We start from the raw sequence: 22,799 nt of genomic DNA on the forward strand, positions 1-22,799 counted from the left end.
TCCATCTGGGTCCATCCCTGGGGGGCCAAGGCATAATTGTTCCCTCCAGCACATTTACAAGTTCTTTATACAGTCTAGATTTATAGACTTCTGTGAAAGAGGCAGTTCACCTATGTCTCAAGACAAGCCTGTCTCCTTGTTGCTGGTGGCACTTACCCAGCCCACCTCACAGGGAGGCTGCGAAGTCTAATTAGCTAGTATCTGATCTGTGCTCCATGATACAGAGCACTTTTGATGTGCTACCTGCTCCTATTTCCTTCCTAAGCCTGATCCTCTTTTCAGTGTGAAGATGTACTATACAGAGAGCTCTGGCCTGGGTCCTGGGTTCAGACATTCCCATAGAATTCAGTGAGAGTTTGCTGAAAGAAGAGCCGAGAAAACACTGAAAGGAGCCCTTGAGGCCCCCTTATACAGGTATACAAGTATGTGCTGGTGGCACAGAGCCATGCTGGCATCCAGAGTGAGTTTTACATGAGAAGGGGCAGGCACAAACCCAGCCCTTTACTTAGCTGTTGAGAATCCCACATTCAGAAGCATTAAGGTTTGCAAGGCAACAACCAGCCCTGCCAATTCACTGGTATTATGTCCAGATGAAAGTTACTCTGTGGGTACTGGCAGCTGCTACATGGCCTGCACCAGAATAATTGGCCAATGGTACCACTTTGATAAAAAGACATTTCAGGTCTGATCCTGCAGCTCTTTTTCCTATTGATTTCAATAGAGCTACATGCTATTAGGAGAACTGTCAGCTCAAGTCCTTAATTAAGAAGAACCACTAGCCAATGTCAACAAAATCCCTCTGTAGATAATTACTTTAACCCAGATCAAGATACAGGCTCACTGAAACTTAGGAAGTGAGCGCTGCACTGCAGACAGCATATGGACAACATGGCTAACAGAGTCCCTGTGGTAAATTCACTCACTGCCTATTAGAAGCTATCTGCAAAAGCCATAAACATTTGTGTGTCTATAAAAACAGCCTAGATATTAAATCGGGGGGGGGGGAAACATTTCCTTATTCTGGCATCCTCCTTTCAGTATTTTTAGCAATGCAGGGCATTGGACTAGATGACCTACTGACATCCCTTCCAACGCTATTTTTTATGATTCTATATAATAAAATGAGTGACACAAACTGTCACCTGAAGCTTGTATTACTTGTGTGGAAAGAACCAGCAGAGACAAACCCAGAAATGGTGAAGTTACTAAATATCAAAACAAAAGCTGGAGGAACCACAACTAACTTAGGAACTAGTTCCAGACTCCAGAGGACCAGTGGCCTTATGGTTACTGCACTGGATTGGTGCTGAGGAGCCCTCAGCCTGATTCCTGGCTCTGCCAGTCTTTCTGTCAGGACCTAGCAAAGTCACTTAGGATGCCTAAGTAACTGGTACCAACCACCATGGATTCAGTGAGTCCCTTAACTTGTTAGGTTCTTCAGAGCCTTAAATCTCTCTGGGCTTCCTTTTCCAGCTGCAAAATGGGAATCCTTTTTTTCCCCTCAGAGGGTTGTGAAGACAAACATTTATTTTGGTGAGGTGCTGAAGGGTTGAACCTTTCCCACAGATGGACACTTCAGACTCTGAAAGACCGATTTCCAAAAAAAAACCCAGAAGCAAAGGCCTGCAGGCAAAGATGCATGTTCAACTGTGTGCCTAATCTGTGCACACGGTATTAAGAGGGAACAACATGTCTATTTGCATGTGACTGCATATGTATTCACAGTAATTACCTGTGAATGCATGCCAGTGGAAACAGTCTAGCCTATGACAAATTTGAAAACCAGGCAAAAAACCTGCATTTTTTTTTATAAGAAAAGGATCTTAAAATTTGTCAGTGAAGGAGCCAGCAAGCAGAGTGTTGTCACAGAGCTGGGGTAATGACACAATACATAATGCAGCCCCAGCTGCTCTTTTGGTATCTATTGTGCCAAAATATGAAGATGTAAAGCTCTAAGTGCTAAATATTGCGGTTATTATTAAGTGTTATGACTCTGGGTGTTGGACAATGCAAAAATTAGCATAAAGCTAAAGCAGACATATTGGCTCAGAAGTGGCACTTGTCCAAGGCAAAGGTACTGATTAGCCAAGAGACTCTACCTGGAATAGAGAGCACTGTAAAATATGTCTGCTGCCTACATATGCAGAGGACTGAGAAAATACCCCACCGATGCAGAGAGATGCTTTGAGTTCAGTATTTTTTGCTAGGAAAAAAGTGGAGCTCCTGTTGTTTAAATGAAGCAACTATCAGAAACCCAGTGGCAGCTCCAAAGTATGCGCTCACTATGGAAACCAGGCACTGAACTGTCATGCTCCATGAGCAAGGCGCACAGTCACTATGCAAGCAGGAACAGCAGATCTCAGAGCAGAATTACTTGACTGACCAGATAACTTGGATTTGACCCCTGGGGTTCACTTCACTTGAACCTCAACTTTCTGGGAAACCATTTGAACTGCTGGTTTCCTGGCTATTCCCATCTCCTATCAGAAGTGGCACAGGCTAGGCATGAAGTGGTGTCATAAAACAGGAACTAATAAAACCCATTCCAGATGAATCTTTACACCCTTGGCCCAGAGACAATCAAGCCAGATGGGGACAGGCTGCTACTGCTTACAGGAACCCATGTTGCCATGTGCTTCTGCATTTCAGAAAATGTCGCCCAGCTGATCCCTGAACCGGGGAGCCTTCTCCACTCCAGAGTGATGCAGTACAGAGAGCTCTTGGACTCGCTGCCAATGGATGCCTACACCCACGGCTGCATCCTCCACCCTGAGCTCACCACGGACTCCATGATTCCAAAGTACGCTACAGCTGAGATCCGCAGTAAGTGGCTAACTTTAGCAGGGCTGCCAAGGGTTAGTCAACAACGCAGCAGTGCATATACTTATTTATGTGTTTATTTATGCAACCTCCACAGCAACAGACTGCTGTGGGTCTTCATTTGATAACCCTAAGGAAGAGCAGCCCTTCTTCTCCCCAGTTCTCCTGCACATCATGTGACCAAACCCCCCTTGAACAGCTTCAACCTCAGTGCCTACACAAGCAGATCTGTGTCGGGTCCAGGAGATAATAATAAAGAGGCTTGTTTCTGTGATGATCAGGAGATCGTTTAGGGAGGCCCAAAAAGCAATCTGACCCCTGTGCCTGAGCTGTCTTGTTCTCCTTGAGAGCAAATGTCTGATGCTACTTGGACTCCATCCTACATATTACTTTGTCTTTCCAAGGAACTCAGCTCCTAATGCTCATTCTCATTAGTTCAAAGCCTTTCTGTCCAAGTTCCTCGTTTATGCAGTGAACCACATTTTACACTGCTCCCCTCCCTAGAATGTAAAATAGGTCTCTTGAAACAGTGAAAATCTTTCCACCATTTTGAAAATCACAGTCTTGCTCCGCTTCTGGGAATCAGCTTTTAACCATTCCTCAGGGGTTACAGCTGCAATTTGTCCAATTTTTTCCAAGAAACAGTTTCCAGTGGAAGATGCTATTTCATTGGAATCAGAACTTTCTGTGGGAACAAGCTCATTTTGATAACATTTTGTTTCCCAAACCAAAGCATTTGGAAATGTTGATGCATTCTGTTTTGATGTTCCCAGAATGGGATGCTTTGATTTTTCATTTTGAAAGCGCTTTCCATTTCATGAATTTTATTTTAAACAATAAAAATATTTAAACAGTCAAAAGCGAAAACTTCAGCGTTTCACCTGACCCGAATACTTCATCATTAGTTCAGCTCTTAACCTCTCCTTTAGATGAAGAATAAAAACAAATGTTTTCAGGTTTGGAGCAGAAAGTTAAACTTCACAGTGGAATTCATGTACCACTAAATCATAGTGTGGTTTTTTTCCCCCATCCTCTTAATTCCTGTCATTAGATCACTCTCCCTCCCCTCTCATCTACACTTTCTTTTGCTGCCTGCTCTTTTTCATGGACTCACTTGTCTACTCTCACAGTCCCTGGCTTTTTTCCACTCTCTTTCTTCCCCTACCTACCACTGAGCTTTTTTAAATATTGTTTTCAAGCATTTAAAGGTTATAAGAGGAAGACTGTCCAGGAATTGAATTACAAACATGGGATGAATTGGCATAAGACACTGTACTTGACCTTCAAGCATTCATGAAAGATTGACAATGCTTAATTTAACTCATTGGCAAAGATTCCTCATAAAGCGTAGTTCAGATCTGGAAAGTGACTCTGTCAGAATGACACCGTTGGGCCCCACGTTTCTTGTCTCTCAGTAACTCTGGAGCAAAATGGCTCCAGTTAGAAGAGTAAACATTTTTACCTTCTGCAAGTGCAGCATGGGATCTGAAAGTCAGGCTGGGCTCATATATCACAGGCTGTCCTCATATGAGCTTCCCATTTCTGCCTTACCATGAGTGCCTCGGCACCCTCACCTTCTCTTCCTGGGACTTCAAAATCTTCTCTTTTCCATCCTTCTTGAAGTTCCTTGATGGTGTCACAGGAACTTTCCACCTGCTTTTCATCCCCAGGATGTGCTTTAAACACACAGACTGTATGAGCAAGTGCAAGAGCACAGACTCCCGGTGCAAATAACTGATTCAAGCACACCAGACTAAATTCTGCTCTCAGTGGAGCTAATTTCAATCCAGAAAAAATGTTAATAGGTCAGAGCCCAAGCCGATGACATTTACACCAGAAAGAGACAAGCTGATGCTTTCTGGCAGAACTGTTGGGAAACACAGGAATATTCTGTCCCTTGGGAGTGAAATGAAAGGGAGAAGTAAGGGCATGAAGAAACAAGGAAGCATAAAGTGCCTTTCTATGCACGGACACACCTCTGTGAGAACTAAATAGAACTTTAATGAGGTTATTCTATGTTTACCCGCAGGTAATTAAGAAAATCTTTTAGCCAATAATCGCTGTATCTGAACAAACATGCAAGTGTAAAGATTCAATTAGGCAGGACCCTCTTTCTGAACATGTAGTTGCTTCTGTCCAGATCATCCTGCCTCCAATAAGTACATTGATTCAGATACAGCTATTTCCAGTGCACAAAACGCTGTTGTTACTGAGTTCCATACCCTCCCATGCTCCTTTCTAACTCACTTTCTTACCACGGAGCAATGCCAAGGTACAGAAAAACAGTTTATGACCCAGAGAAGCAGACTTGGTGGCTTCTTTCCCAAACTGTTGTAAAGGAGGGGTTTTGCAAGAGCTGGCACATCTATTAATGGTACTTCACTCTGTGCAGCTGTGTTGTTGGTACCAATGTCTTAAGCTGCCATCTTAATTTGGAGTTCAGAGGAGACCGTTGGACTGCAGCCATGCATGTTGTGTTGAGGTCACCCAGGGTAGTCAGATCCAAGGACGAATGGTAACAGCAATCTTAGTAGGGAGAATCTAGCCCAGCTATGTGTGTTACTATTATTTCCTGCAATAGCACCAAGCAGGACTGTACTTGCTGCTGTAGAAACATACAGAGAACCTGGCCCCAGAAGACATCTCAGCCTAATTTATGACAAGATACAACAAGAGATTATAAGCAAACAAAGGAAGGGTGGACAAGGGACAAGGCACAGGGGTATGGTTTTACCCAGACCTGTTGAGTGCATGTCTTAATTATTCCTACTGATTCAGTGTCAATAGGCCACATAATACAATAACTTGGAGCCAAATTCCATTTTCCTTTGCACTGGAAATCCGGTAACTTTCCTGAACATAATCCAGGCAGTAGGTTTTGACCCAAACTGTCTATCAAGTACCCCAGCCTTGAAGAAAAGTGGCCATATTTATGCGTGTCACTACCCAGGGTTGGCAAGGGAAGGGAAGGGGGCTTTCCTGGGCAGTGTCTTTATAACACAGACCTTGTAGAGCAGGGGTGGGTAATTATTTGGGCTAGAGGACCACTTAGGGAGTTTTGGTGAGCTGTTGTGGGCCAGGTCAGCACCTGGCTGCCACCACCCCATGACAGCTCACCAAAACTCCCTAAGCGTCTCAGCCCTGAGGCCTTAGGGCAGAGGCCCACACTGGCCCCACACTGTGATGACGGGGTCTTCATTGACACTGGCTCGGGACCCACGGGAACAGGGTGCATTTGGCTGGGCAGATGGGAGGGGGCCATGGGTGGGAAGGGAGCAGCATCTGGGTGTGGGACAGAGGGGTGGGGCTGGGATTGGGATCAGGATCAGGACTGCAGGCAGGGCCATACACGGAGCAGATTACAGCCCCACAATCCCAGTCCCAGCCCTACCCGCCCATCTTGCTCCAGGATGCTGCTCCATGCCCAGCCATGGCCACCCGACCAAGCGTGCCCTGCCCGAGTCGGTCCTGGGCCAGTCTCCATGGAGACACCACCCACCCACTCCATCCATGCCCCCAGCAGTGGGTGCAAGGTGGACAGGCTGAGGTGCCTGGGCAGTGGGGCCAGGTTTAGTAGCAGAGACTGGCAGCAGCAGCTGGAAGGAGCTGCTGCTGCAGGGTTGCCAGGAAGTGAGTCTGGCCACCATGCTGCCCCAGCCCCATTGTGCGCCTGGGGGCAGTGGGACTGGCCATGTATGCCCAGGCTGGCCACCGTGTGTGTGCCAGGCAGGGCTGAGGAACCTACTGTGGACTGGATAAAATCACTTGGTGAGCCTGATTCTGCCCACCCACGTTGTAGAGCCTAGGCCGTGTGTAGACAAAACAAGAGGTGTGTGTGCACAACACTTTAAAGCAGGCTAAATGCTTTTGTACCACTTTAATGGTGTCGGTGTTTGCACGCCTTGGCAGTGTATTGCATATTAGTTCCATCCGCTGTAGGAAACTCAGCACCTTAAATGACTTGGGATGAAGCAAACTAAAACTCCTTCGACTCCCCCCCTGGAGCCTGCCTGCCTGAGCTGTGCAGGGCCCTGGTGCTTTCCTCCATGGCTGCAGTGCCCCCGGGGCCACCCAAGCCAGGTGCCTGTGGGCGGGTGCCTCCTGGTGGGGGCCCCACTGCTGCCGTGGAGGGAAGCACCGCCTCCCCCCGCAACCCAGGGACCACTCCACTCACTGGCAGCTCACCCTCCCCTCCCCACGGCAGAGGCAGGTAAGTCAGCAGGGTGTGTGCATGACACGGGGGTTTAATCAGCCCTAAGTTGAAGTGGTGTTTTTTAAAACCCACTGCTTCAATTTAGAGCCCTTGTTCCATCTACACACACCACTACTAGATGCTATTTCCAACCTGGTGTAAGCAAGCACATGTCAGCAAAGCTACACATCACTTTCCCTAGAGCACACTGCATTCAACAGCCTTTCTGAAGAGACTGCTTTAGAACTGCTTTGTCTACAATGCTTGGCTTCATTATGACTTTTTTTTCCAATCTCTTTCTACAGCTCCTCTAGGCTTCCTTTAACCAACCCACCATGCAGTGGTTACATGCCTTACATACTCCCCCACCCTCCATGGAGCATTCTCTTAGCCAATTTATTACATTGGTCTGATACATCTGCATAGCATTGAATGAGTTGCACTTTCTCTTATTTGTTGAAGGTCGTACATCATACCTCCTGACTAGCTCTTTTGGCTGGAATCATTTTCTTAAGACCCACAGCCCAGACTCTGATCTGTTCTTGCCTTGGTTCATGCTCCTTCTGGGACTGTTTTCTGTTATTTTTGTTTAACATCTGGTACATGGTTGACTCTTGACTCACTCTTCATTTCAGAGATTTTCCTCTCTTGAAATGCCAGGGGCTTTGCTTGCCAAGTTAAGCAGCCTCATACATGCTATTGTATTGTCCCATGATAGATGAGGCTTGCTGCCAGTGGACTGGTTTTCCCCCTTTGCCTGCAAGTGTAGTGAAGCAGCTAGAATTGCAGTGAGAATCCCAGAAGGTAAAATTCTCACCCCAGTAAAGTCAAGACAAGCTTTGCCATTGACTTCAGTAGGACCAGGATTTATCCCAGGAGACACAGCATGCACATGACAGCAGAAAGTCATTACACCCTCCTCTTGAGCAAGAAAGGCGACATGCTGGCAGTTTGGCAGGCAGGTTTCTGCGAATGAAAAGCTGCTTTTTAAAAAGGGATCATTTGAGAACTCTAAATGGAAAATGAGGAGTTTTGTGGTTTCAAGGCCTCAAGTTAATGTAACCTACCGCTGGCAGTCATCCCAGGCTGATGCTGGCATCTCTTACAGAGCTCTCTAACACTTAGACACAGCCAAGCCCCATTTTGAGACACTAGGAAGAACAGAAACAGGTTGATACCCTGCAGAGATTCACCCAGATTCAGGTGCATTATGTCACATCCCTGGGGCATTTCTCTTAAGTTTTAGATGCTTTTTCCATTTTACACATCTTCTTTTCCTATGGATCTCCAGTTACCTCTTTTCCTATTGAGTTTCTTCACAAGCACTCCTAATGATCAGTGGATGAGGTGGTCTTATTGTTTTCCTACACTAGTTCCTTATGTCAAGACATTTGAAATCTAGACTGTGTCTGTGTGTGTGTATGTGTGTGTGCACGTGCACACATGGTCATGCATGGGTGTACACACACACACACACACATTACTGCTTTTTACCAAAGGCAACAGCAAATAAGACCTCTGTCCAGGGAGGTGGACTAGAGGACCCCTGAAGTCCCTTTCAACCCTGTTCTGTGATTTTACCTATCAGGCCTACTCACCCACATAGCAGTCTTTTTCAGTAGTCAAACAAGTTTCTCAGCTTCATCTTGTGTTGTCTTCCACATACTCATTCAGGGTCTGTCTACCCTGAGTGCCAAGCTGCCTAAGGGAGGAATCATGAACAACGCATGCCCCCAGCAGCTGGGGGGCACAGCAGTGGCGGGAGCATGGCGGTGGTAAGCAGGAGCTCCCACAGATGCTGCCGTCACTGTCGGCGGTGGGGGGTGGCGAGTGCTGACCAGGGGTCAGCAACTACCCACAGACGCTGCTGGTGGTATCAGGGGGGAGGGGCAAGTGGCAACTGCCTGCTGTCAGCAGAGCCTTTTTGTAAGGGGTGCAATGCCATGCTCAGGTGGTGCATGTGCACCCACATGCACCCTCTACATGTCACCCCTGGGAGGAATTAGATGACCACCTATCCCTAATTGGGGGGGGACAGTCCTGAAATAGGAACGCCAAGTCCCAGTCCCAGGCTGCATGACTTGGGGACAGTATTTATCCCAGATTCACAGTATCATGCAAGGATCTGGGTTTTCCATTCACCATGGGAAAACACAGGAAATAGTGGGTTTCTCCTTGCAGACTGGCAGAGTTCCAGCCATGGTGAGGTGCCCTCTGCCCACCCAGTGGCAGTGGGGGCAGCAGAGTGGAGTTTTGCCCCCCACTGCTGCTGGGTGGGCAGGGGCACCCAGTGCAAGGTCCTGGGGGAAGGGCAACAGGGTGGGGAGCCCCGAGCCCACAGAGGCCAGTTTGCATCCTCTGCTGCTCTGCTCAGCTCTGCTCTGGCTGTACCACCATTGGAGGGGAAGGAAAGGTTGCAGGGGGAAGAGCAGCATGTGTCTTGCCTTTCCATTTTGAAAAGATGGTCACCCTAGGAGGAACACATTTGAACACACCCCATACATCCACAGCTTCACCCCCATTTCTGGTGAGGTACATGATCGGGAGCTGGTGGGTATGGCATGCTTGAAACAGCCATCTCCGGGACCACCAGGAATACAGTGTAAATATATATTAATTGATCATTACGATTTATTTCTACTGTGGTAGTGCCTAACAGGTCACTGATGGGCCAGGACATCCTGTTACCGGCCACTGCCCAGATGCCAAACAGTAGAGACACTTCCTGTCCCAAACACCATCCTACTGTTCATGAAGACTGCTCTTTGCCCTTTGCTGGGTATATGTTATATGTGAATAATCAGTGACCATGCTGCTGGTGAGCAACAGCTTTACGCAGGGAAGACGGCAGAGCATTTCCTGACTGATGTGTGCCTCAAGTAGAGCTCACAACTAGAACCTGACAGAAGTGAAGGGCAGTATGGGGCTTTTTGGGCTGGAGCAAACAAATTGCTCCCTTGTCAGGAGGCTTACTACCAATGGGACAGAAAAACAGAAAGGACAGAGTGTGTGTGTGTGTGTGTGTGTGCGTGTGTGCGTGTGTGCGTGTGCGTGCGTGTGTGCGCACGCACGCACGCACGCATGGAAGCAAAGAACACACCACTGAATGCTTTCAAGTCATTACCATTCTGATTCCAAACTCTGTGCCTGGGACATCACTCATTAGAGGAAGAGCTTCCCACTGCAGCACTGACTGAGCACTCTTGGCTTCGGAGGGAGAGATACAGAATTTCCAGGGGAACCTTTGCAATCAATAAAACATTTGCTCAGCTCTATCAGTGTCCCTGCAATGGCTGCTTTGTATGCACAAGGCAAATGAGAGCTGGACAGTTAAAGGAACCTGACACAATCTATTGATCTGCTAGAGATGAAGCTGCAGGCACCATGTTGTGCAGCAGCAAGTGTTTGGGAAAGCTTGAAAAACTGTGTGCTGGCAGATCGAATAGGATCTAGGGATGGAAATGAAGAGTTTAAAAGTATTTGAAGCCCACTAGGCTGAGATGGACCTGCTTGGAGTCTGTTACAGAACTTGCCCCTTTTGTTGCACAGCTATGCTAAACTGACTGTTTAACAGCTGGTAAGTGCTTTAAAATGCAAGTGTTTAAGAAGATAGTCTTGGAAATTGTTGTGCCACATGGGGATGCAGGGTTGGGCTTGTGGCCCAAATTTAAGGTAGTTTGAACAAAAGATTCCTGAGATACAGTCCATCTCTCCACCTGCACCCACCAAAAAGGGAAATGTAGCTTTCTTTTGGACACCTCTCAGCCTCAAACCAGAATCCTGCCCTGCCCTGCCCTGCGCTAGGGGCAGCTTCAGTGGTTGTTGCAGGGTCCCTTGCAGTGGGTCTTCCCAGTTCACAGGAGCAGTACCTAAGAAAAGATGAACCCCTTGATTTGGTGCCGAGTTATGTGGGTTGTGCAAGCAGAACAGCATGATGGTCAGCTGTTGCTGTAGGGACCTGTAACATCCTGGTGGCATTTATAACACGGCACCCCAGGCAGGGCTCATGCAGGTTGCAGAGGGACTCCTTAGAGCAAAGGTCAACATGTGGTAACATCTGCATCAAGGTTTAATGGTGCAGAGAAGGTGAAGTGTTCAAGTATAGGTCAGGCAGAGCCAGTCTGTGTACCCACAAGCCCAGCCTTCATGCAAGGTTTGCCCTAGCAGGGGTATGGGCTATTTTCTTTCCCCATTCCATGTGCTACGTCCTTATAGTGTTTTATACTTCCTGCAAGAAGAAAATAGAGTACCACCTTATCTGTCAGGCAGGCCCAGGCCAGCAAGGTATCTAGACTTCTGGTGGCCCGGGGTAAACTTTTAGTATCAGGTCCCCCTTCACCAGAGATAATGATGATAATAAATTTTAAAAGTACCATTTTCAGGCCCCCTTTCTGTCCGGGCCCCAGGTGGCCGCCCAGTTCGCCCATGCCTGTATCCAGCCTTGGCCTGGGCACTGCTCAGAGAGATAGAAAGTAAGGCACCACAGCAAGGCCAGAGTGCAGCCAAACTGCAGTCCTGGACTTTTAGAGGTTCAAGTATTGCTACACTCAGTACAGGGGAGGTGGCATGGGAAAGGCACTGGCAGTCAACTGTAACTCTTTAGGTGGTAAATTATGACTTCTCTTTCCCTGGATCATGAATGGCTGAGAATAAGTTGCAAGTGTAACCCCAGAACCTGCCTTTAGCAAAGTAAAGGGGAAATGTGCTGACTGCTCCATTCTCGCCTTGAGAAGAGGAGGATGGAGAGCTTTACCCATCACCTTGATCTGGTTTGCAGCACCCGCTGCTTTTAAAGCCTTAGCCTCCCCATATACAACTATTAGTGTCTTGAGGTCAAAGCCAACCCCTCAGAACTGATCACAACTCCCTTCACTGGTCCATTCCTTGGCATTGGGCTGCTGACTGTCCCCAAGTCTGTCCTGGGACCTGCATACCCAGCAAGGTCCAACATTTCCCTCCCAGCAGGGTAAGAACGATGTCTAAGGAAACTCTTTCTCGTCTGCAGCCCCCTCCTCCCCCTGCAGTGCTGTGTTGGGTAAAGGTCACACTTCAGAACAGACAAACAATGGGGTGGTTTTGCCACCACTGGTGTTAATCACTCTGGCTGTGCAGGGAATGAAGTGCAAGTGAGAGGCCAATTTATAGACTAGCCCTGCATCTTGCTGAGCTACTGATGTTGTGATAATTACCAATGATTATTTATGGGAGGTGCAGGGTGGTAAGGAGGACGAATCGGTATGAATCATTTTATTCATGGGTTAGCCTGAAGGGTTATTAACTCCTTCAATCTCTTGGAAGTACTCTGCATCTCTAACTCTCCGAGTCAGTGTAGGGGGTGGGGCACTTGGCCATCTACACAGTGCAGTTGTTGTACAAAACCCCTATGTTTCTGCCACATCCCCTAACCCTACTCGTTTCACTGGGAGCTATAGGTGCCAAAGGAGGGCAGGTTCAAGCCAGGGGGGCATACAGGGATGCACCTGTTACTTCCTGTTGATGGGGGCAGCAGGCCCCTTCATGGTACAATAGATCTGCCTCTCCTTGCCTTGCCTTTCTGTGGAAAGTGTCCTCACCTCTAGTTTGAGCCAGCCTGCTCTCTGATGGACCAATTGTTCTGATGAATTCACTGTTATGATTAATAGGCCAGATTTGTCTCTCACTCACACTGCTGTACATCTATAGTAGCGGTATTGAAACTATCTGTATAACTGAGAACACCGATTTGTTCAGTGTAGTCTAGACTGCAGAAACCATCAACTTCCAAACTGGGAAGTAACCATCGGGTCCATATGGATCAGCTAATGCTTTGTGGAGACTACTGCCAATTACACTGATCAGCAACATCTCTGTTTCTTTGTCCTCTGTATCTGTATTCATCTGTTGTCTCTTGGCTTGTGTTTAGATTGAAGGCTTTCTGAAGCAAGGAAGAACTGACTTTTTGTTTTGGGTTTGTGTAGCACCTAGTTCAGTGGAGTCCTACATGCTACTGTAATACAATTAATAAGCAATAATAATAATAGCAATGGAACATAAAAAATTATTTCCAGAGTGCTTTGTAAGTTCTTGTCTGTCCACGTAGCACTTTATATACAGACAATCTGCACTGCAAGGTGATTGAATACCTTAAATGACTCATTTCAAACCATGTGGAATCAAAATTTACCCTCAATCAAAATTGAGGGTTTTACTTCTCACCTTTTGGGGTTGTCCTTTTTTTTTTTACTGTAAAATTAAGGCCCTTACTGGTGTAAATGAACATTGTTCCATTGATTTCCCCCTGAGCCTCTCCAGATCACACTACTGAGGACCTGCCTTGCTAGTGCTTGCAAGATCACCTCTCCGGACAACTGTAGCTTGTGATTCTACGAGGATCCTTCTCTTGCCCTGTCCCCATTTGGTGCATAGTTAAGTCATGTCTGCCTCAGCTGGAAATGTAACATTATTACCAAGAAACACCTTCAAAAGTGAGTTATAAGCTGAGCTAAATCCAGCTCTGGTGTTGTGGTAGTACAACTCTTAGTGTTAAAACTCCAGTCATCTTTGTTAACACCAGGGCTCAGAGCGACTGAGGTGAAGATAATATTTTCATAGCCAAGCTTTTTTCACACAGTGCCTGTTCATCATCATCTTGGTTGAATGCAGCCTTCCACCTACTATGCGAGGGCATGCAAAAGCTTCCCCAGCCTTTCTTTCTTTCTCTCATCAGGACATTTAGCTAATGCCAGCACAGAGCTGATGAAGCTGGACCATGATGATGAACCACAGCTATCAGAGCCATATCTTTCCAAACAGAAGAAACTCATGGTAAGGCCTTCATAGCAGCATTTTATTTCAATGAAGAGGAGGGAGAATAGACTAGTCACAGGTACCCATTGCTAGGACTGGGATATTTACTGAGAACCTGGGAGAACATTTGGGTTTGGAGAGCTATTTCCTTGAAAATTATACCTGTGTCTGTATCAATGGGATTGGACGCACTGTGGGGGAATCCTGCATGTTATTGCAGCTGGGATTCTACCTAGGAACCATGTAATCTGCAGAAAATAGATCAGTTAGGGGATCCCACAGCAGACCTCTCTGGCTGAATCAGTAGGGTATCTGCTGAGCTGCTCTTATCTGGATATTGCTTCCTCCAAGCCAAAGTGGTAACAGCTAAGATGAACAAGTCTCACATGGGAATTGTCTGCCCTTTCCTGAGCTCTTTAAAGCTGGGCTGAGTTGGTCTTCAGTGGAAACCACCTTGATTAGGAACTATACTTAAGTTAAAATAGAAGGCCTCTTTCCTTAGTTGAGCAGGTCTCAAGATAAATATTATCTCAAGAGAGACTAAAAGACTCTGTTGGAAGCTGTCAAACAGGCAGAAAATGAAGGGATTTGGAAGGTGGTGTAATGGTCCACATTTCCTTGGAGTCTTATGTTCTAGTGCCACAAGCATTGGTCAGGAAAGAGCATGTGCTCCATGATGTTTCAGTGTCACTCATTCACTGTAGATCTTTGGCTTTCATTTAGGCCAAGATCTTGGAACATGACAATGTGAACTACTTGAAGAAAATCCTTGGCGAGCTGGGAATGGTGCTAGATCAGATTGAGGCTGAGCTGGAGAAGAGGAAACTCGAGTATCAAGGTAGGCATTAGGTCCCTTTATGAGTATTTGCTACTGTGGGAGCTAGGAAATGTTGAAGAGCTGGCCCTGTACAGAGCTATGGCTTTGTAGCTCTGCAACTTTCACATCCTCATTTAAATATGAGGCATTCCCTTCTCTTCACCCGTAGATACCCTAATTCATGACCACTGAATTGCCGGTCCTGTTACTCACTCCGGCATGGGTTAGGCAATTGCCATGGCTCATACAGTCACACCTGCCTGGACAGTCAGCTCCTTGTCTTAAATCAAACACTTTTCAGTAGCACCACGGTTTTTAGTATACATTTCCCTGACCCACCGCTTTATGGTGCTTCCTCTCTCTTGCTCCAACAGGTGACTGCTTGTGGCATATGTCATTCAATATTTGTTTTAGAAAAAAACCCCATCCTATAACATCATTCCCAAGCCCAGGAATCATCTTAAATAAATTTTAATGCTCAGAAAGATACGTTTTGGGCACTATGCAATGTAGCACAGAGGGGATTAATGCTCCAACTAAATGCTCCCCTCTGATCTCAGACACACCAGTTACATGCTTCCACAAATCCTTCCCTCCTCATTTGCATTTTGTTCACTGAGTGGTGACATCTCATAAGGAACTACTCTAGAAACCAGGAGGACTCGCAGAGGTAGAGAAGCAGTTACACTCTTGCTGCTGTGGTGAAATCTCAGTGGCATGATTTGCTATGCATCAGTCATATCTGCTGCTCCAACCACCTCCCATCACTCACATGTAAGAATTTGGTTTTGAGCACTGTCCTGACATTGCAGAATAATTCCTGAGAACATCGATGGTGGGAATGAGCATATGGACCTCTTCCTGCTTTGACCCTGCCTAAGTCCACCCAACGAATTCTATATGGTGTATCAAATCAGAGCAAACTTCTTAGGAGGAATGGCCAGTGAAGTCAGCCAAAGGATATGTAGCTGGAGTAGAGGGAATGTTCCCATCTTCTCCTGCAGTAGATGGGAAACAAGGAGTGCAGCTCAGAGAAGGGTTTGGAAATACAGCACTGCAAGACAAGGAGCTAAATAAGTCTTTGCCCATGAGTTACGCAGCAGGGAGGCCTCTGCAGAAAGAGATTAAGCAGCTTTCACTGCTCAGGCAGTGGGGGATTAATGATCGGCTTTTTCTGCATAAAACACAACATTTCTAATAACTACTTGTCAGTGTATTTTAGCATCAGCCTGTGCAGGCTTTGTGTATGGTGCTGAAACTCATTAGCATTCATAGAATCAATGAGTCGGGAGGGACCTAGACAGATCATCTAGTCCGACCCCCTGCCATGAGCAGGAAGGAGCACTGGGGGAGGGAGGGGTCATAAGACCCCAGCCAGGTGCCTATCTAGTCTCCTCTTGAAGATTTCCAGGGAAGGTGAGAGCATCACCTCTCTGGGAAGCCTATTCCAGGCTCTGGCCACCCTTACCGTGAAGTAGTTCTTCCTAATATCTAGCCTAAACCTATCCTCCCTCAGCTTGTGGCCGTTGTTCCTGGTGACTCCAAGGGGGACCTTGGTGAACAAACTTTCCCCGAGTCCCTGCTGCTGGCCCCTGATAAAGTTGTAGGCAGCCACAAGATCCCCCCTCAGTCTCCTCTTCTGGAGACTGAAGAGATTCAGGTCCCTCAGCCTCTCCTCACCGGGCTGGCCACGGAGGACCCCAACCATATGAGTGGCCTCCTCTGGATCCTTTCCAGGTTCTCCACGTCCTTCTTGAAGTGCGGCGCCCAGACCTGGACACAGTACTCCAGCTGTGGCCTGACCAGCGCTGCATAGAAGGGGAGCAAGACCTCTCTGGACCTGTTAGTGATGCCCCTGTTGATGCATGACAGGGTGCAGTTGGCTCTGCCTATTGCTTCGTTGCATTGGCGACTCTCATTCATCCTGGAGTCAATCCTGACTCCAAGATCCCTCTCTGCCTCTGTGCTGCCGAGAGGGGCAGCCCCTAACCTATAACCATAACGCCGGTTCCCTCTCCCCAGGTGCAGCTCCCTGCACTTGTCCTTGTTGAACCGCATCCTGTTCAGATCCGCCCACTTCTCTAACCTTCATTTAACTGAAGAAGCATCAGTTCACTCTCTGTCACTAGGGGATGGATAAAGTCACGCAAAAAGGCCAAAACAACACCAATTTGAGACAGAGTCAGCAATTATGAATGCCAACCACTGAAAAAAGTAGGGAGAAGGAAGGGAAAATATTCTTGGGTTGGCAAGTGGTGGCTAGATTTTTCAGTGGTGCACAAAAAAGGTCTGTACAACTCTAGCTCTACTTTGCACCCCAAAATATTGTAAATGCAACACACACAACCTGCATCTAAAAACCCTTGAAGTGGTTGGACACTGACAGCCTTTGTCCCCCTGCTTTACCTAAGATAGGTTAGGGTGTTTTTGGTGCCTCTGGGCAATATGCTGTGTAATTTTGGAACAGGGTTGATTGGGTAGTTTAAGGAATAGGTTAAGCAAGGACTTGTATGGAATGATTAGGATAAGGATGATCCTGCCTAGAGCAGGGGGTTGGATTAGATCAGAGGTTCCCAACCACCGGGTCACAGCTGTGAAGGGTTAGCTGCTGGGTTGTCTCTCCATCTGGGTTAAAGCTGAGCAGTGGGGCAGCCCCAGGAGGGAGGCAGCCAGCTCCGTGCACCCCATTCTGCTCCCAGCGCCATGGCTGTGCCTGGCAAGGCACTGCCCACACAACAGATACCAGGGCCTGCACCAGGCTGGGCAGGACCCCCCAGCTCCACCTGTAGGGGGGGCGGGGGTGCAGACATAGAAATGCCCAGGGCAGAGAGTGGAGAGGCAGCTCCGCTGCTTACTCCTAGAGAAGGCAGCGGAGCCCCTTCTTCCCAGGCGGGCCCAGCTGGCCCTCCTGGGCCACCACCTGCACAGCCCCCTCTCCTGCAGGGTCCCCTGCTGCCCATGGCTGCAATTCCCCAACCTGATCCAATCCTCACAACCTCCCCATCATACCATAATAGTTAAATTTAACTATGTAAATTAGATTGCTTCTCTATCTAGTCTACCAAAATTCATTGAGTGAGTTTGCTGGTCTGCACTATAAAAAAGGTTGGGAACTACTGGATTGGGTGAGTTCTGGAGGTCCCTTCCAGCCCTCCTTTTCTATGATTTTCACGTCCGGAAACACCATTTATACATATGCGACTGGTGCTCAATTTTTGCATTCAAACAAAGCAATTAAATTAGGCCTGCACTTGCACATGGGCAGTTTTGATCACCTATATTTAGTGTTTAGAGGCAGAGAAAACCAGTTCATAATATAAACAATAGCTCTTTGCACTTCTGTAGTACCTTCCACTACTGCATCCTATGAAGTGTGTCACAAATAGCAATTGACTCAGCCTCCCACCTGCTAGGTAGGGAAATGGACTCTGAATCACTCTCCTGAAGTCACACAGCAAGCCAATGTCAGAGCCGGGGCTAGAACCCAAACCTAACAGCCTGTAAGTAGCTTTTACCACTGTAAAATATAGATCCCAACATATACATGCCACTGGACACACTTCAGATGTCAGGTTTTTCTTCCCTGTCATTTTGTCTCCTTCTGGTTCTTCCAGTTCTGCTATTTTCATGGCAACTCAGCCTCCTGTGTCTGGGTTTGCAAGAGGCAGGCACTGCTGCCTGTCAGAAAGCTGCAGGCTTCCTGAAAAGCAAGGATATTCCCAAGGACACATGGTGCAGCTCTGCTGGTTCCTCTTGAATGCTCTGTAATAAGGGTGGGGGCCATAGCAGGAGCCTACCATAAGCAGTAAGAAGCACCTGTCTGGCCACAGAGGCTTTGGGATGCGGACAGCTCAGGGGAAAATAAATGGAAAAATCCTATGTGCTGCTCAGAGATGGCTGGTGTTTTATGGCTAGTGCCTCAGATGTCAGCAGAAGAGAATAAAGATTTAATTAACAGTCAATCACAGGGAATGAAAGCCTGCTGAAGAAAAAGCAGCTGATTATTCAACAAAAGCAAATCAACCCAACAGGGTTCCCTTCCCAAAGGGACCCTGGCATGGGAAAGGAGGAAAGGCTCCAGCTGGAACTAAACTGCTGCACAGCAGAGAGGGGAGTGGAAGGCCGGATATATGGACAACCACTGTCAGGATCTGTCCCTGGCCAGACTAATCCCCCTGGGCTGTAACTGCCAAGGAGGGGACTGCCTCCTCACTGCTAAAGGATCCCAAGGACTTCTCTAATAACATTTCACTTGGCACCTTCCCCTTACATTGTGCTTCCCACCCTCACTCATCACATTTCACAGACACACTGAGATTGCAAGTCCTTTGGGGCAGTGGTATGGGCACTACCTGTGTCTGGTGATGCACTTGGCACACTCTCTGGTGCTCTGATGGAAGCTACAAAAAATAACAACAGGGCTCCTGAGCAGAGTGACAGGCAGGGCTGGAAGGGCTCCAGACCTTTGCATCCCTGGGCTGGAGTGGAGCTCAGGACTAGTCAGTAATGCACCTGCAGCTGCCGTCGCTGCAGGGCAGGAGAGCGGGCTCTGGCTGGCATGGGAGGTGTATCACTCCAAGGGCAAAGATGGCAGGCAGGCTCCCTAAACACTAAGATTAGCCCTGGGGGATGGGAATTAAGTGAAGCCCTTTAGGCACTTCAGCTGTGTGGCATGACTGCACCCATGCCTACTAATCTTGTCTGAAAATGTGCTCGCTAACTCTGATACCAGTGCTTTCAAGTCAGTGGACTGATGCCTCATGACCATGCCTTTTGGGCTGAAGCCTCTTGGGCACAAAGTCAAGGGCTGCTGTTAATGTCATAGAATCATAGACTAAAAGGACCGGAAGGGACATGTAAGATCATCAAGTCTGGTCCCCTGCCATGGGCAGGAGGTAATTGGGTTCAAACGAGCTCAGCAAGGTGCATGTCCAGGCTCCTCTTGCTCACTTCCAGGGATAGCAACCGCACCACCTCTGCCGGGACTGCGTTCCAGATTCTAGATACCCTTACGGAAAATAATTTTTTCCTTATGTCTACCCTAAACTCTTCCTCAACTAGCTTGTGTCTTTTGAAACTTGTCCTCCCAAAGGTACCTTTCTGAAGAGTTGTCAGCTGAATACACTTGGTTTCCTTCTGGCTTCCTGCAAAACTGCTCCCATCGCCTTCTTCATAGCACTAGATGCCCATATTCTACCCAGTTTGTGCCATTTCTTTGGCACCTCCCCTGGAGTCTGTGACTTATGTTACAGCAGCTCCAACCTTCAGTGTTCTGGCTGGTTGAATCCAGATAAGGCTTTATCCTACTGGGACTGCCACCCCTGGATCCTCTACCTCTGCACTGAATGTGAAATTTGCCCTCTGAGCTAAGAGAAAGTAACTCCCCAAAGACCAGAACTGTCCTGGAGAGAAGAGCTCTGAGAAATGAAGCTTATATATATATGTTTAAACTTCAACAGAGCCCTCCTAGAGTGAAGCCATTTCCTTTTCCCCAGGGCAGCTCACCTCCAAGTGTAGTTTTGTGTCATTGCAGCCTGCACAGCACAGCATGGCATGTCCAAAACGAGCTGGAACTTGCATTTTGCAAGATCCCTGGGCTCTCCCTGCCAGCTGAGTCTGGGAACAGGACAGAAAAATTCTCTCTCTCTAGGACAGACTGCCTTTGCATTGGGTCTGACTATCCTCAGATTCCCACAAGGTGCCCAGGAGGCTTCCAGCTCCAATGTGCTAGCAATTCATTAGCTACTGAAACAATTTATTGATTAATTAGACACTGGTGCTGCCACCCACTCTGGGCCTCTGGCAGTATTAGGCCAGCTGCCAAGCCAATAAAAATGAGGCCTTGCAATTAAACATTAGCTCTGTTGTTCCAGCCTTCAAGGCCAGCAGGCACTCCTTGTTTCTGTTTCTTGCACAGGCAATGCCATAAACTGTCTTTGCCTCATTTGTCTAATGATCATTAGCCTCTGAGCTTGCCAGACAAGGGCTGTGTGTGAAGTGCATGGATATTCACCCAGCTGTGGAATGGGTTAATAAAGCAATAACTAATAGCTACACTAAATGGCAAATAAGGAGAAGCTGGTTTGATTGCAGTATATATTTGGTTTTCACACTACAGCAGAGAGGGCAGCATCTTCATTCCTGGACAGACCGTGGTCTGTGGGTAACTTGAGCCGGTGGAGAGCACTCAGTTCCCCTTCCCCACTATTGCATCGGGATGCCAAAAAGCCTTGGGTTTCCCTCTTGTATTTTGAATAAGACAGCAGAGGCTTTTCATCATCCTGAGAAGGGGAAAAGGGGCAGTGATCAGGTTTCCTCAGGACAGAATACTTGGCATCCTTTGGATCCAACTAGCCTCTCTCTTAGTTTCCAATCTGGCTGTCCTAATTTGTTCAGACAGGGTGGAACAGAGCTGTGACATGTCCTCATGTAAGCGTTCCTCGCAGAACCGTGACGCTACAGGATTAATGTAGTAGCACATGGGCCCAGCCTGCAATTCTGCCTGGGCAGGAAAGGGTGGGCTCCGGAGAGGGGGCTAATTTTCATACAACTATAGTTTGACTCTCACAAAGCCCAATCAGAAATGTTTAGCAGTGGGTAGACTGCAGTTCAGGTTCTGTCCTACAGTGACTTCAGCCACTCTGCTCTTTAGTCTCCCAGTCCAGGACAGGGTCCGTCTCCCACCAAGCATTTCCCTTTCTGCCCTCTGGAATTTCTTCAGATCAACACCGTGTTCTTCACAGACTAATGCCCTGTTACACAATAGTTCACAGGTATTTCCATTGGTGCACTGCAGAGCCAATACAAGAGCTGATCGTAATTTTATACAGTTCCACAAGCTATTGGGCAATGGAAAAAAAAAAAAAAATATATATATATATAGGGCATCAAAATTGTTTAAGCACTTCCAAAACTATTTTTCTCCTCACTTGCTTAATCAAGGGATTCCAAAAGAACCTATTGAATTTCCTCCCTCTCTGTGCCTCATACTTACAATGTAATCAGTTATCACAGGGTTATGAATCTCACACATACTATTATTATACCATTTGCAGAGTTTGGCACATCAGTCACTGAGGCAGGTGTTAAGCTAACATTTATTTACCCAACAATAAGAAATAACCAGCAAAGCCAGCACAGCACTAAGTCAGCTGTAATCTAGCCTAAAATGGATCATCTTATCTCCATTCTCTGAAGAAAATTTTCCTTGCATGTTTAAGACAACTGGAAGTATCCCAGACAAAGCATCACACACTTGAAACTTCAGGCTGAGGATTAATAACAACAACTGCACCCCATATCTGAGACCAGACACCATGGTCTACTATTGCAGGTCTTCTCACAGGCTCTGCAAACCCTGTCTTTTATGCAGGGATCTAGGCTTAAGTGCTCTGCTCCACAAACTGGTTTGGCATTGCAGCACTGCCCTGCAAATCTATGCTTCATTCAATAGCTTTCTTTTGGAGGGTAGTTTCTGCACTAAGATCTTTGGCACTAAAGGTTCTGCCCACTGCTTTATCTATAAATCATTTATCTTCTATTTGCCTTGAAAAGTCAAATAATTAAAGCACCCCACTGCCCTAATGCAGAATAGGTTTAAGAAAGAGCTTTCTTCAGCCAAACCCTAAAGGGGAGATGAGCTCTAACCTGCTTCCTCTGCCTCTCATTCCCCAAGCCCCTGTCTTTTTTTTCCTACCTACCCTTCCCTATATACCACACCCCTCAGGTTATCACCTGCTGCTGCTAATAAGGTTCACCTGGTGCTTTATCCCTGTTAGCATAGTGCAGGAATAGGAGGATATTTGGGAAGTGTTTTAAGCCCTTCCTGGCCAGAATCTCTGCAGAAATCTCTTTGCACTATCACAGTCTCTAATCCTTTGACATCTCTTTCATACTCAGTGCCCACACTAAATGTTGACTCCCCTTGAAACCCGACTCCAAACACAGAAGCGCTGAAGAGTTTCCTCAAGGAAGTCAGGCAAGGTTCTTTGAGTAGATGTGATATCATTTATTAGACCAACTGAGTAGTTGGAAAAAAGTTCTTAACAATCCAAACCACACCAAATGGATCCAGACCATGCCAGGACAAGGAATGCAAACCTTGCCAACAGATCTTCGCCATCCCCACTATAACTACACCCCGCAACAGATCCATCGCCATTCCTGGATCTTACACCGGCACCT

General features: G+C 47.2%; 1 protein-coding gene across 1 annotated transcript in view; it reads left to right on the forward strand.

Moving 5' to 3' along the window:
- Positions 1 to 22,799, forward strand: part of GDAP1L1 (ganglioside induced differentiation associated protein 1 like 1) — a 41,852-nt gene that overhangs the window by 15,656 nt on the left and 3,397 nt on the right. The window contains exons 3-5 of the mRNA XM_019539616.1: positions 2,650 to 2,823; positions 13,719 to 13,816; positions 14,522 to 14,636. Coding sequence (XP_019395161.1) covers positions 2,650 to 2,823; positions 13,719 to 13,816; positions 14,522 to 14,636 — 387 coding nt within the window. The remainder of the gene's footprint in view (positions 1 to 2,649; positions 2,824 to 13,718; positions 13,817 to 14,521; positions 14,637 to 22,799) is intronic.

The sequence above is a fragment of the Crocodylus porosus genome, unplaced genomic scaffold (assembly GCF_001723895.1).
Source record: "Crocodylus porosus isolate Cpor-Errol unplaced genomic scaffold, CroPor_comp1, whole genome shotgun sequence".
Lineage (NCBI taxonomy): Eukaryota > Metazoa > Chordata > Crocodylia > Crocodylidae > Crocodylus > Crocodylus porosus.